We start from the raw sequence: 15,281 nt of genomic DNA on the forward strand, positions 1-15,281 counted from the left end.
TCACAAGGAGGCAAATGAACAGTAAGTTGCCAAAGCAAGTTTCTGGACAAGTTATTATCTTACTGAAAGACATTTGCCTCCTTGCGAAACACACATCACATAAGGAAGGTGACTCCAATGGGGCTTCACATTGCTGGGCGATATCTTCTCAAGCACTGTCACGGTGACCCTCATAGGTCGTCCAACCCTCTCCCAATCCTCGTCTCAGAACATCACCATCCTGGTCTTTTTATTACGAATGGGTCTCTGTCATCCCAAACCTTTTTGTTCACCGTCGAGTCTGTTTGCAGCCCTCAATAGATATAAATGTTTGAATAAAGGGGCTATCAATTAACCTCACGGCCGTGGCAATTGGCATTAGACAACCGGGTTCTAAAGACTCGCACCCTCCGGACCTAGACCCACTACTAACTGGTATGGGGCGTTAGAACTTCGAATTTCGGACATGATCGGTCGCACAAACGCCTCATTGGGAGTATTTTTTTACTCAAAATATGCAGGTGTCACTGGCCCAGCAAAAAAGTTGTCAAACTTACACCAAATACTTTACAAAAGTACCCTGGACAGTGGTTAACTAAGGGGCTTCGGTGGTACTCTCGGTCATTTTATTTTCTTGGAGGGGTACAAGACGTGAAAATCGACTGCTTTGGTAGGCAAACGTCTGAGCATCATTTATATCCTCACTCAAAAGCTGGTCGCGCGCTTTATCAGAGACATTGCATGTTAATCACACCCTATAGGCCCTACCCGAAGACACACTTAATTGCAACCAATGCAATCCCAAATGATATGCAAGGCCGTGATGCCCGGTGTTTCTCGTCCTTTAATATTTCCAGCTGTCCTCGTGCGGGACTACAGTTTGTTTTTATCGGATGACCATTTGACTGACCATGGTCCGTTGTCAGCCGGACGACAACGGACGATACTTCAGACTTTTCAGAGCTCAAAATGACAGTCATGTGACCCACTATGGCGTGATTTTCTTCGGTCATCTATGCATGCGTTGCCCGAGTGCACGTGTCCTTGAATGAAAACTGGACACGCGTGGTGGCATCTGTTCGTTACAGAGTCCGACCTGGCGACAAGAGAAGGTTCTTCTCTGTCGGTTTTGTGTGTTTATTGGAACTTCTGTAGGCTAAATATCAGCTGATGACGGTAAGTTGCGCCCACCATGAATTGACATCAAGTTATAGATATACACAATCCCAACAAATGTCGCTCACAGTGACGATTGTTGACATTGTTAATTGTGACTACGCCGCTGAATTTCAATCTAGTTGTCATTTTGTTGGCATGTAGCCTAATTGTAATGGAACCACTGGAGCGTCAACATTGAGGTGAGGTTGGGAAGGGACCAGGTAGCTTGGTTGGAGTTTTCTGTACTCGTGTGTCCTGTTTCTGTGCTGTGTACCATCACGGAGGAATAGGCCACCGGTGCACACAACCTTTCCAGCAGCGGCTTAGTGGGGCCGAGGGGGAGGGGGGGTGCGTGGGGTACGCACGCTCCATGAAAAATCCTCGCTCCCTTCCCTGTTGGCAAATGGAGAAAACGCTGAACTGTAAATAATCACATACATGCACACCCATCCTTACACAGCTATACTTGTGGGGTATTTCCTTTGTTCTTGTGTACAAAACTCCCTCACAACATGCAGAAAATTTCAAATCACTCCAATTTAAACCAAATTCTCTTTCCTACTTTGGAAATTCGACTGAACGTCCCTTATTTGAAATACTTCATTCTGTGACAAATAAATGGTACTTCAAAATTCCTCCTTTTTGAGTAAATTTAAAATATCTATTTCTCAGTACCCCACAAGTACCTTATGGGGTACTTCCCATTGTTCCGGTATCCCACAAGCCCCTCCATACACGCGCACAATAAAGTAAGAAATGACAGTCTGACACAATTATACCTATGACTGAACAAGAATCGTGAACTGCCCAAATGTCCACTGTCTAATGCTAATAGAACTGTCTGTTAAAACAGACAAAACAACTAAATGTGCTGTTCGTCCAACAGCACATTTTTAAGAGTTGGGAGGAAAACCCTGGATATATGTTTTGGGGAAAACCCACTGACTCAGGTAGGGACTGAAAACCCAATCTACATGTGGACCTAGCTGGATTTGAACCCAGGCCCCCAGAGGTAGAAGGCGAGGAAAGAAATATCTTATAGCAACTCAGATTTTTTGCTTCAAAGAAAATTTAAAGTGAAAGTGTGCAGGGTTGAAGAGGATGCACACAGAGACAAGAACTCAGTCAAAGAATGATGACTTGATTTTACTGTGCCCGTGTCCTGCAGTGACATCTTTGCATCATGGGTAAAGGCCAAGAACGTCAGACTTCCATGAGGGTCAGCAAGCAGAGCACCTACACTTGGGATGAAGTCCGTCAGCACAGCACACAGACAGACAAATGGGTTGTGATTGAGGATGGAGTGTATGATGTCTCCCAGTGGGTGAAACGACACCCAGGGGGATTCAAAGTGCTATCCCACTATGCTGGGGAAGATGCCACTGTAAGTTAGAGATTCTGTAGAAGTTCATTCATATCAAAGAAAATGGACCAGAGTGAGGTTCGAACCTGCAGTGTCTGACCTGGGCAAGTGCCCTACTAACAAAATGAGTCCCAATTGTCCTCTCAAATTTCATTACTTTGGATCACCATGTTTTAGATCTGGCAGCCAACTCCAGCAAGGGGCCATCCATAAAGGGCAGTCCAGGGGGGGTGACACTGCTTATACTTTGCATACAGGCAGAGAGCTAAGGCTGTGAAGCAATACGTGCATATGCATATGAATATATTATTTTAATGAATTGACATGAAATTAATACAGCTGCTTTCTCCTTTCAACTGCTCTACTGGGATCCTCATTGCACATTACCTGTCACCCCACACATGTGGATGTTGTTATCACCAAATCAATATCACAGTTTTGTGCATGAATATTGAAATTTATTGAAATTAGCTTTGGCACAAAAATCAAAAAGGCACCAAAGTACCCAAATATATCTTTGAAGTTGAAATGAGGTTAGTAAAGTGCATTTTGCCAGCTTGCATTAAAAAAGGCATGTCAAGCAAGCTTAAGGCAGGTTTTCTTACAAGCTCCTAGGAAATTCTGAGCAAGTGGTGCTTGTTCTGTAGCACTGTGTCATCGAAGAGCTACATTTTAACCAATTTATTATAAATGAACTATGATGATTTAAAATTGTTTGCCTGCATATGTCCATTTTTCTCAGGAAGCATTTGTTGCTTTTCACCCTGACAAGAACCTGGTCAGAAAATACTTGAAGCCATTGTATATCGGCTCGCTAGAACAAGACAACCAACCCAAGGTAGGTTGAGATCAGTGTTGTTGACCTGCAGTGCTGACTTAGGCTTGATTTGGCTCGGAAAGAATAAGACTATTAACTTGGCTTGGGAGAAAATGGCTCGAGACTTGCTCCATAACGTTGACTTTTCACTATAACAACTTTTGTTCAAATAAATAAAATAAAAGTAGTGATGACTTTATGTGCAAAACAAGCCTGTCTGTTTTCATTATCTGGTTGTTTTTTTTATCATTAGAAATGTCACTATCCATAGTTGAAAGTAGGCAGATGGGTTAAAAATAATAATGATAATAACAATAGTAATAATGAAATATTTAAAGCCCTTTACATTTACAAAAAGATGTCAACTTGCTGCACAATAGTTCAAAACAAATTAACATATATAAAATTACAATTACTTACAAATGTAGTTGCCCAAAAGACATCAAAATCATACAAAATCAACATCAAAGTAATACCACACAGAAGTGGTTTGACCTGTTTTGCAAAGCATAGATGTCATTTCACATAGGCTTGAAAAATGTCTTGGGACTCAGGACTTTACGTTTTTCTCGATCCGTGAAGAAAAGATGTGACTTGACTTGGGAATAGTTGATGTAATATGAAGCGAGGAACTATATTGCACCGTGCGCACTAACACACTGCGCAGCAGGTGGCCACTCTCCTGTATCATTATGACTGAATAAGTACACTGCCTGGAGTGTCTGGGAACTTCATCAAACTTTGTCATGCTATCATTTCAGTTCGTGTTTGGCTTGACTTTTAGAAAATAACTTGATAACAACATTGCCAGTTTTTACATAGATTTTAACCATAAACAGTGTCCTAGCTGAGAATATCGGCTAACTGCTGGGAACCAGTCCTGAGTAATACGCAAATCATGCTTCCATTCAGCTGGTGTTGAAGTTGACCCGAGATGGACAAAAGTCTTGTTTTAAGACCCTTTGATTTGTGGAAGTCTGTTTGTTTCCATGTATCAGTGGATTTTGTCAGAAGTCAAAATGTAATATAATTTATTTCTATTTTATTTTGATTGACATTAAGAGTCTTTAAAAAAACTTTTCAGTTTCTGGCCACCTAGAGGATAACTGCTTAACACATGTAATTGTAGAAATTTTAACTGTTACTGTAGTTAAAATTACAGTAACAGTTGTTCTTTTGACTTTCAAAATGTGATGTTCCTTTTAAAATGCATTGGCATTTTGCCATAATTTGGAACCTTGGACCAACCTGCAGTTTGTAAATTACATTTTATTGGTTCACACCAATTAAACTTTGAACCTTTCTTTTCATACATTAATACTGTTCATGAACGAAATACAAACGGGGGTTATTAATGGTGGCCAGGGTTGTTACCATCTTAAAATCATTGGACCTTTTGGGGAATTATCATGAACTTGTGAACTTTGTCAGTTCACAAGTTTAATGAGGGACAGAGATTGACAAGTCACAGATTAAAGAGCACCTAGTCAGTTTGTTTTCTAATTTTTATTCTTTTTATGTTTGTAGAGTCCTGACCAAAAGTTGACATACACTTGAGCAGAATACAGTTGACTTCCATTTGTACCGTTTTTTTTTCTCTGTAATAATCATCAGTCCTTTCATTCCAAAGTAATCCTTTGTAACAGACAATATAGAGTGTGCTGTATGTAAACCTATGACCCAATGGTTTTGTCATGTTCTGATTGAAATTGTGAATGAAGTCATCCGAAGTGAAAATGTTGCAGACACTTTTGATAGAGGAGAATGTTTGAAATTATTAGGCTTAAAGAAATAGAAAGAATGACGAAAATTGTAGCGAAACAAAGTTTCAATGCAAGCCCAGTGTATTCTTCTCAAGTGTTTGCAAATTGATGGGAAAGACTGTGCATCTAATTATCACTTGTAACTTTGTCATTGTTCAGTACTTTTGCTGTAAAGAAGTCTCCATTTGTTATATTGATAAAAGTGCAAACTGAATGAAGATCTCATTACTTAATGAAGTATTCAAACTTACTGAAAATTCAGTGTTTTATCTTTATCAAAAACCTGGGCCGAGTTTGATCAGCAGCAGTTTGTTAACCACTGGTCGATTTTCACTGATGCTCGATATATATTTAATGCATAGGTTACCAGTCAAAATGGACCATTGGTTGACTATTTGTCACTGATGAAACTTTCCCCTCAGTGTAGCTGTTTGAGTGGTTGAATAGGCTTGCTTAAGGCATTGTGGGGGGAGGGGGGCAAAGGGGTCGCTTGCTCCCCTTCAAGATAATGAAGAGAAAAAAAAAGGGAAAAGAAAAATATTATACTAGGTTTTGCCCTTTTACTAAAATAGATTTCCACTGATCCAACATTTGACTACTAACATTGACTGCTTGTCCACTGCTACATGGGATTCGAGCCAGCCTCCAATCCCAGCAAACTCAATAGGGACAGGGACATCTCCACTAGTAAGCAGGAAGTCCTGGGCTCAAATCCCACCCGAACAAGCTTAAAATGTGAGAATCAAATGTGAATATATACATCAGAGTAAGGGCAAAACCTAGTTTAAATTAAGTTTTCATAGTTTCAGCATAACCTTTCACCCTGGATAGTTTTAATATCACATGCTGGTGATGAGTGCTCCCCCCCTCGAAACCTCTTCCCCTCCCCCCATGCGTAGAAAAATCCTGGTGACACCCATGCAAGGAGTTGTTGGTAAACATGGGCAAAAAGTGAATGCACTTAGCAACGTCATCAAACCGAACCTTTTCTTTTCTTCCCTTCATCTGTCCTTCCCCTCCTGCAGAAGTCCTTTGTCACTGACATGCAGGCTCTCCGTCTCAAGGTGGAGCAGAGAGGACTCTTGGAAACCAACCCATGGTTCTTTGCAGCTGTGATGGCCCACATCCTTGCCTTTGAAGTGTTAGGCTGGTTTGTCTTGTGGTATTATGGGACGGGATGGGTGCCATACCTGACGGCTTCTGTTCTCTTACTTCTTGCACAGGTAGATGGATAGATGGACGGTTTCAAATTTTCTTTGGTCAAAGTGCTTCAGTTTGGAACCCTGGGCCATGGGTTCAATTTAACATTTTAAATTTCCCAGACAGAAAATTCAATATTAGGTACAAAAGCTAAGATTTGCTGGCTTGTTTTGTTCATTGTTAAATGTTCAGGGTCAAGCAGGCTGGTTTCAGCATGATCTGGGTCATCTCACTGTCTTCAAAAAGTCTCGCTGGAATCATTTACTTCACGGCTTTATCCTTGGTGGATTAAAGGTATATTCTTTGAAATACTTGACAGGTTCAGTAAGACTTGCCTTGTCATATGCTTTAATCAGTCAGAACCATGATTGGACAATCTAATGTGTCAAAAGTTTGGACACACTAATTGGCAATAGAGAAGTGTACATCATGTTACATAGTAGGTTGGGCTAAAAATGTGGACAATTGATGCTTTTCCTTCCCTAAGCTATGTTTTTAAAGTAATATCCAAGCTACAGTTGGAATTACTATAACAAACACTGTTATGCTAAACAAAACAGTGCCTCCCTTGAAAAAAATGCTGAAATAACAAATGCTAAAAAAGAGAAAAAACAAAAGAAACAAAAAAAGGAGGAAAGGGCATCCCCTTTTGCTCATCACCAATTTGCTTGGAAATATCTCAGAATCAACCCGTTTCCACTTCAAGCAGTTTGCTGCTACTGAGTGCTTCCCCCCACCCCCCGAGGAAATCCTGGTGACACATATGACAGTAGCCACAGCTCATTGACTTGTACCAAATAATAACAGAAATGGCAAAAGTGAAAAATACCCTTGTTTCCTTTACAGAGTCTCGTCTATCCATTTTTGCATGGCACAATTTGAAATTGATTTGTGGGGTTGGTCCACGTTAAATGCTGGGGCAAAGGAGAACACAAATGCGAATTTGTGACATCTGATTTCAGAAAGTCAAGTTGAACTCGTTTCAATTCACCCAAATTTTGCAACAAATGTTTCATGACATAAAACTCGCTTGGCTTTCTCAAATGAAGTATGAGCTGGTGCTTAACTTTGGGCTTTGTTGCGTCCACACTGTCCACATCATAGGGTTCCTCGGCCCATTGGTGGAACTACCGTCATTTCCAGCACCATGCCAAGCCCAACATTGTCTTCAAGGATCCAGACATCAGGATGGAGTACCTCTTCATGCTCGGTGACAAGATGCCAGTGCGCTGGGCCAATAGGAAGAAGGGCTTCATGCCATATAACTACCAGCAAAGCTACTTCTTTTTCAGTGAGTATATGTCTCTTCCTCAGTACAGGCAACCTGGGTAGTTTCTCAAAGCTTGAACAGTCTGGTTCCTTCCAACATGATCAACTTTCTGACACTGTGTTTTTTTACAGCAAGAACCAGCATTGTCCAGTTTTGGGTGCATTGATTTAGGCACACATTTCCATTAGGGGTGTTACTTTAATTTGGCCATTCTGAGAGAAAACTTCCATGCATCATAGCAAACAACCTCACTGCAGCATTCAAAGTGCATTAAGAATTCCAGGTGTTCTCCAGTGGACTGTCAAGCAATTCCATTCCCTCACAAGGATTGATCCTGAACAATTTTTGTGGGAGGGGGTCAGATGCAAAAAACTTGGGAAGTTTTATGTAACCTGTTATAATCTGTCTCAGAAGGGAGGCTACATTTAGGGAGTTTGCACACTTTGGGAAGTAATGGAGAGGAAATCGTCCCAAAAAATTTGCTCTCTCAAATCATTCCTCAAATTAAAAAATGTGTCCCTTTTGGGGGTGGGATGGCCCCTTTTTGGCTGTTGTTATGGGAATGTCATTGTATCCGTGTGCCATACACCCAATGGAAGATTTTGTTTGGATATGTCAACATTCACGTATGAAAATCAGTCATGCACACTCTACACCAATTTATTGCAATTAAAACCATCATACACAGGAGGTGTATCTGAGCCTAGTCCATACTTGTTAGCCGGAAAATGAATTGTAAGCTAGCCAGGTACTTGCCTTATGTCATTCCTTGTGAAAATTGACCTCTGTAAACTTACAACACAATAATCCCATTAGCTCTGTGAATCTATTCATTTGAGACAGTTTATTTGCCAATCGGCTATAAACCTTCTGCAGTGTTATCCCGTGGTTATTTGAACTAGTGTTATCAGATTAGTATGATGAGTCAGGTCTGGGTATTTTAAGGGTTAGCATTTAACTGGCCACAATGTCAGACACTGGCTGAAAACAGGATTAGGGATTGTACACCATGGTATGACTTTACTGGAAAAGTGCTTACCTGGAAATGAATTGCTTGTATTTGGCAAATTAGAAAAAAACACCTCAAACTGAAATGGCTGTTATAGTTGGAATATAATACAATGCCCATTTTGTTCATCTCTGCACTTCAAGTCCATTCCAAAATCATCTAACATGGACGGAATACATCACATATCACAGGAACTCATTGTGAATTTCCTCCTTTTTTATTATCTGACAGTTTTACCACCATTGCTGTTGCCTGTCTACTTTCACTACGAGTATTTTGCCCATGTGATAAAGAAGAAAATTTGGATTGTAAGTTCATGGTAGTATATTAAAAAAATTTAGAAAAAAACAAACACCCCAACAAGCAAAAAACAACCAACCAACTGGATGCAATTAACCAACCTAAAGTAACCCATCTTATGTTAATCTGACCAAAACCCAGCCCTCAATTCACACCCAAACCTAACTCAGCCCAAAACCACTCCCAAAAACCTAGAAATAAATCCTAAAACAAAACACATTCACCCATAATTGGAAACTGATTTATGGGATGTCACATCCGTGGAACAAACAAGTGATGCATTGGAGTATAGTTCCGAAGTTTCATGCTGATTGGCTGTGTAAGCATACAGTTACACAAATGAATGGTGATCATCCACTGTTTGGAGTTGGGGGGAATGGTCTGGAGTTCCGAAATGGGGATAGTCTTCAAGAATGATTGTCCAAAATATTTTCATCTGTAAAGGAATCCTCAGTCTCAAAAGAAAGTCAGTATAACTGCTTCTGAAGTGTTGGAACTTCAAATTTTTGAAAAAAATGTGGGGGGGGAGGCCACTGGTCACGTATCAATTACTCTTAAAACTCACTGGCACTCGCCTCACTGGAATGAGTTATGATGTGCCCAGCAACCATTAAAAGCACTGTGTCGGCCACTTGTTAGCAAGGACAGCAGAATGATTTTCAAAGTGGAGATTATGGTATAGTTGTGAGGTATCAGGCATTAGCAACCGGTATTGAGCCCTGTCCCATTAAAGGCCCCAGCAAAAGTAAGAGGCCATGCTCTCCTCCTGCGAGGGAGGAATTGGCCCCACTTCTGCTGCCGATGCTTTCTCAGGGTTAAAAAGTGAGCATGCTTCCAGGGACCCATACCCACATCAAGACTGATGTTCACACGTGGTTGTCTCAACACAGTTTCAGTGAAATGTACACAGAACTGTAACTGATCGTGCATGGTGCACCATTTGTAAAAGGTTTGTACTAAAGAACATGCTGTCAGGTAGACAGCTAGCCTACAGTTGCAAATGGCACGCATTTGCCTATAAGCTTTATATGTAGTTATTGGTTATTCCGAGGTAACTTCCTGTTAACTACCCTTCCCCATCTGTTTTCTATTTACCAGGACTTGGCTTGGATGGTGTTCTTTTTTGGCAAGTTGTTTTTGACTTATGGGCCCCTTCTAGGCTTGTCTGGTACTTTCTGGCTCTATATGTTTATCAGGTAACAACAGACTTCTTGTAACTTTGTCAGCTAGGTGCTATACAAAAAAAGGAAAAAATCACTGTTCAATGGAAGACCTCTTAAAAATTACCATTTTCTGACAAAGTATACAGTTAAAGAGTGCATTCCTCTGCTTGTGCTTGTGGTGGAAATGTTAAAAACGGGATATTTGGTGGATAGAACACCAGATTTTGGTGTGTTATCCTGGAGGATGTGTCAACAAAGGTCAGGCCCTGGACGTGAGAGATGGACATGTTAAATATGCAAATATTGTACACATGACCCCAATGGTTCCGTGTTTGTGGTGTCCGAGTTAAAAGTATCATGTTTTGTAGCCATAGGCCTAAGCTATACTGTTTGTAAGTGTTTGAAGTGCCCTGTATGTCACTTTCAATCCATGATTATTTGCTCTGTGTGTAGATTTATGGAGAGCCATTGGTTTGTGTGGGTGACACAGATGAACCACATCCCAATGGAGATAGACAGTGACAAGCATAAGGAGTGGTTACCAATGCAGCTGCAGGCTACCTGCAATGTGGAGCCTTCATGGTTCAATAGCTGGTTCACCGGCCACCTCAACTACCAGATTGAACACCAGTAAGATCATCATCACTCACTCCCTGTGTGATCTGATGGGTTTCAGTTCAAATTCAACATATCGCACTGAATATATCAATACATCGAGTTGAAACAAAGCCAAACCAAAACCAAAACCCAGAAACGAACGACCATCCCAAGCAAAATCCCCCAAATCACAAAACCTGCAAAGGCAGCACCCTCCACCGCCCCCAAAAGGCCAAAAATACAGACAAAAAGACAAACTGGAAAAAATAGAGAAAAAGCTCACTGGAGCAGAAGCCGAGTTCAGAAAACTTTGTGAAGTTATTTTGTCCTAAGTGCCGTTAGAAGAAACTCGGTTGTACCTAGTTGACACATTTTTCTCGGATACCAGTGCTGTAGTGATAGTACAGGAAGGGTCAGTGTGACATCTGATCACTGTCATATGAAAGCCAAAACTTCTAGCAATTTTAGGGATCTTGAAGCACAGAATTAGAGGTTGACTCCGGTACTGCAGTGACATACATTTTGAGCTGGTCCCGGCAAAATCTGGCAAGGTAACCCCACCCCCAGTCAGTGTTATCTGAACACCACTGAGAGCTCAAGATAACTGGAGTGGGGGGACCTGGGGAGGGTATGCTTACTCTGACAGGTGCAAACTATTTTGGCCAAGATTGCTGTTTTCCTAGCTTGATCTTATCATTAACTAAAGTGACCTTGGCTTATTGTACTCATATTGTAAAATTATACAATGGCTCCCAGTTTCCTTTTCAGTGAGTTAAGCAACAATTAATACACCAATGTTTATGGATCCTAAAAGGGGTTGCTAAAACTAAGTCAGTGTTTATGGTTCTTATCTTTTTTAGATCCTCTAGTCTAACCTTCTAGATATGACCTGTGACAGAGCCACGATTTCCTCTTGTCCTTATTTATCCTCTGTTGGTGAAATCCGCCCTGGAGCTCACAATAAATAGCAACATTACAAGTGCTGCATAATTTGTTATTTTCCTTTTTTTCATGTTGAATAATCTCTGAACCATTTCAGCCTGTTTCCCACCATGCCAAGGCACAACTTCTACAAGGTAGCACCTGATGTCCAGGCCCTGTGTAGGAAACATGGAATACCCTATCAAACTAAACCACTCTTCACTGCCATGGCTGATATTGTCCGGTAAGTTCTTACCTACTGCTTTTAGCTGTCAACGTTTGATACCTTAATACTGGGCTATTGCAAGGCAAAATAATTTACCTTGTTCATCAATAGACCTCTTGGTTTTAAATGATTCACAAGTAATCGGGTATTTTTCCCAATTGGCTTTAATCATACGAGTGCACGGAAAGTTAAATGGGTAGGTGATTGCAGCCATTGCGTGCAGGGGTCAAGTGCGTAACATGGATAAAGTCATAGTTCCATTGAATTAGGAAAAAACACAAGTTACAAAGCACCTGCAGTATGCTGATGGTATTGTTCTTAGCCACTGCTTAAAAAAAGAAACGCAAGGAACTGCTTGAAGTCTTCATTTCACAAGAAGTGTCTGTTTATTTTCTTTGCAGTTCCCTGAAGCGATCAGGAAAGATTTGGCATGATGCTTACTACCACAGATAGACAGTAGCAGATCTAGCAAGAGGACTCTATTGAGACTTGCTAAAGCAGTGAATTGTTTGTTGACAGCTCAAAGAGTATAATTGTTTTTAAAGCGTCTTCATATGAAAGAGTGTAACACTAAATAGAGGTGGTTTTTTCTGTTGAATATAGGATCAGGCATATGTGGCCATGGAGTTTACATTGCCCCAAGATTTGGGCTTAAAGGGCAGAATTGTTCCTTTAAGCCCAAATCTGTGAGCGTCTCTCACTCCACTTTCTAAAGCATTCCAACTTCTATGCACAGAGTAACCTGTTCAAGTGTTAGGTAGGAGGCAGGCTTGGGTTATGTGGGGTTGTTGGTAGGGTCAAACGAGTCATTGATCTCCATTACAAATGCACGCCTGTGCGTTGAGTACCAAAAAAAACCCCATGCCCTCTTTTGTTCCTCTCTGAGCGGATTAAGAGCTAGAATTAAGGTTGGAGGTATGAGTTCATGAGTGTGTACTAATTGTGCAAAAATTAGCGAGTGGTTTAAGATTTGTGTGTTTCATGAGCCTTCTCCCCCTTTGTCCTCTCCCCATGACACCCACGGCAGGAATGATAGTTTCACTGACCAGTCTCCTTTGTTCCTTTATCTCTTGGACATTTCATCTATTTTTGTAACATCCTGCTATCCACCCAGCACTTCTCCTCCCAAGAAGAAAATCAAATCTTTCGGGTCACATTTCAATATAGTTCACCCAACTGTCCAAAGTTTATTTCAAAATACTTCCAAATACTCTTTTTAAACAGCCATCATTGCATTTTTACTTTTTTTCAGATGAGCACCATTTTTGTTTGTTTTTTAATTTTCCAAGCTGTACAGAAATAAAAGCAAAGTTTAGTTGCAATGGGAAACACTTTTTAAAAACTTCCGATGACCTCAACGGCCATCAATTACTCCTTCTGACCTCACATTATACAAAGAATTGATTGCTTTTTGAAGCTTTAAACTTATCCAGCAAAAAGGATTTGCTTTGACTTGCAAAAACATGATCGACTCCTCAAGTTTAAATATACATGCAACATGCTCTAGTGTGCTGCTTCCACATTGCCTCTTGAATGTCAAAGGCAGTCCATAGTTGGCAGTGCCTTCAGACACCTGTTTGTTTCATCCATTTTTCAACTTCTTGCAGCTTTTTTTGAAGTTCAAGACCAGTCGTTGCAGCCTAGGTAGCATTCATTTCTTACATTGATACTGTTCTAATCATTCTTGTGTGGAAGACAATGATAACACAAAAAACCCTGAATTCTCACTATTTTTGTCAGTTGAAGACAGGCCAGTTTTAGGGGAGGTATCCTGAATGTCAGGATTGCCTTCTACTTTGGCGAGCACTCACATATTTGCAGCACTTCCTGCGTAATACGAATATAATACCAGTTAGAAAAACCCAATTGAAGATTGAAACATCTCAATGATTTTGGTCATGTTCCTTGTAGTCAGATTTAACACCGTCGTGTCGTAAGTCAATGCACCACTGGCACCAGGCTACTCTTGATCATAAGCCTCAGTATGCATGTCATATACAGACTTGTGTCTCAACCAAAATACCTACTTGTTGATAGAACTGAATTCACAGTACCTCTCTAAATGAAATTGCATTTACATAAACGTGTGCTTTAAACACAAGCAAGTATTGCATACCATCTTAATTTACTGTTTATAAATTGCAGACCAACTTAATTTACTGTTTGTTACACAAAAATATTATGTGTCTTTAGGCAATAAATTCAGGACATCATAATTCTTTTTCATTGACTGTATGAGTTACCAATAGCTACATGTACTTTGGTCTCAGCAATTCAGACTAAAATTGTGAATAATATTGGTCAACGGAGTATTATTAAATACTAGTGATTTTCTTATCAAATTTCTTCATGTACAAACACATGTTCCATGAAGTTAATTTCAAAGTCATTCTTTTAGTGCATTCATAATTTTATAAATTAATCGTCCTTATCATGGAAATAAATTATACAGCAAGCAACCTTTTGCATAAAGTGTAGGCAAGGTGACAGTTGAAAACAGGTGCCACACACAATAAGCATTCCAAATTTTCATTGGCCTCGGAGATTCTTATGCTAATGGCAACTGAAAGAACTGTATCATTGTCATAATAGGAAAAAAAATCTTTGTCATGCAGCTGGTAAATATATCTACATGTATTTGTTTTTCTGATCAGTTTCCCAATTTTCCACCTCCAGTGGAAGATTATCTTACACAGTACATGCCAACTTGTCTAACCTTTGCTACCACTTCCGTCAGACATATAAAATGTACGATTGAATTTCCCAGTATGTCAATGCAGTATTCAAACAGAATATGCCCAAAATGAAGCATGTCCATGGCCATTGGGAACAGCTTTACATGTGTGCAAAGTCTGCCCTATTACAATGGCAACAGCCAACCCAATACACATGCTTGGTTCTCAAACAACCTTGCCATTCTGAAAGATGGAACTGGCTGATTAAGACAAATAAAGAAAAGTCGAGCACTTCAAATTTACATGAGATCCAGTGATCTGTAACCACTGGATAGGCAGCTTTGCTCTGCGAACTGAAGCAACTGCGCGCTCATCTGAGGCTATTAGGCTTGTAACGCTGTGCATCAATGCACTTAGTGAATGGACTGAAGTTGGAGGCCATTGTATTGAATATCCTCAGATGGCCATGCGGTCACTTCAATTCACACATAGGCAGTTACTGCTGAGCTGCCTATCCAGTGTATAGAGATCAGTGTCTGTAACTCTATAGCAAGGGCCAACTGGATACATGTACATGTAGGTGGGCTACTTTGAAAAGCAAGACAGGACCGAGATATTGTAGCAGGTATAAGTAAATGTGATACAATGTACATGTACACATATATGAAGAATGACAGCAGTGTCTTTATCTAAATGTGCTGTCTATGTATCAACCTTTATGACATCATAGTTGAACAGTTGCTTGCCACAGAGATCTGGAAAATGATATTTTTTTTAAAGACGAATTTACTGTTTACCAGTGGTTTCACATTGCCAGCCATCATTGCACCATACAGATGG

The 15,281-nt window shown here is 40.3% G+C and overlaps 1 protein-coding gene across 1 annotated transcript; it reads left to right on the plus strand.

The window, feature by feature from the left end:
• Positions 1 to 772: 772 nt before the first annotated feature.
• Positions 773 to 14,376, plus strand: LOC110985398 (acyl-CoA Delta-6 desaturase-like). The gene is made up of 11 exons (XM_022246394.2): positions 773 to 1,155; positions 2,306 to 2,521; positions 3,243 to 3,338; positions 6,106 to 6,303; positions 6,473 to 6,574; positions 7,385 to 7,571; positions 8,791 to 8,867; positions 9,958 to 10,055; positions 10,476 to 10,652; positions 11,659 to 11,784; positions 12,168 to 14,376. Exons 2-11 carry the CDS (start codon positions 2,321 to 2,323, stop codon positions 12,217 to 12,219), a joined length of 1,314 nt encoding a protein of 437 aa, XP_022102086.2. The 5' UTR covers positions 773 to 1,155; positions 2,306 to 2,320; the 3' UTR covers positions 12,220 to 14,376.
• The last annotated feature ends 905 nt before the right edge of the window (positions 14,377 to 15,281 follow it).

This window comes from Acanthaster planci, linkage group LG03, assembly GCF_054643075.1.
Source record: "Acanthaster planci isolate LZ-2023a linkage group LG03, COTS_SCS, whole genome shotgun sequence".
Lineage (NCBI taxonomy): Eukaryota > Metazoa > Echinodermata > Asteroidea > Valvatida > Acanthasteridae > Acanthaster > Acanthaster planci.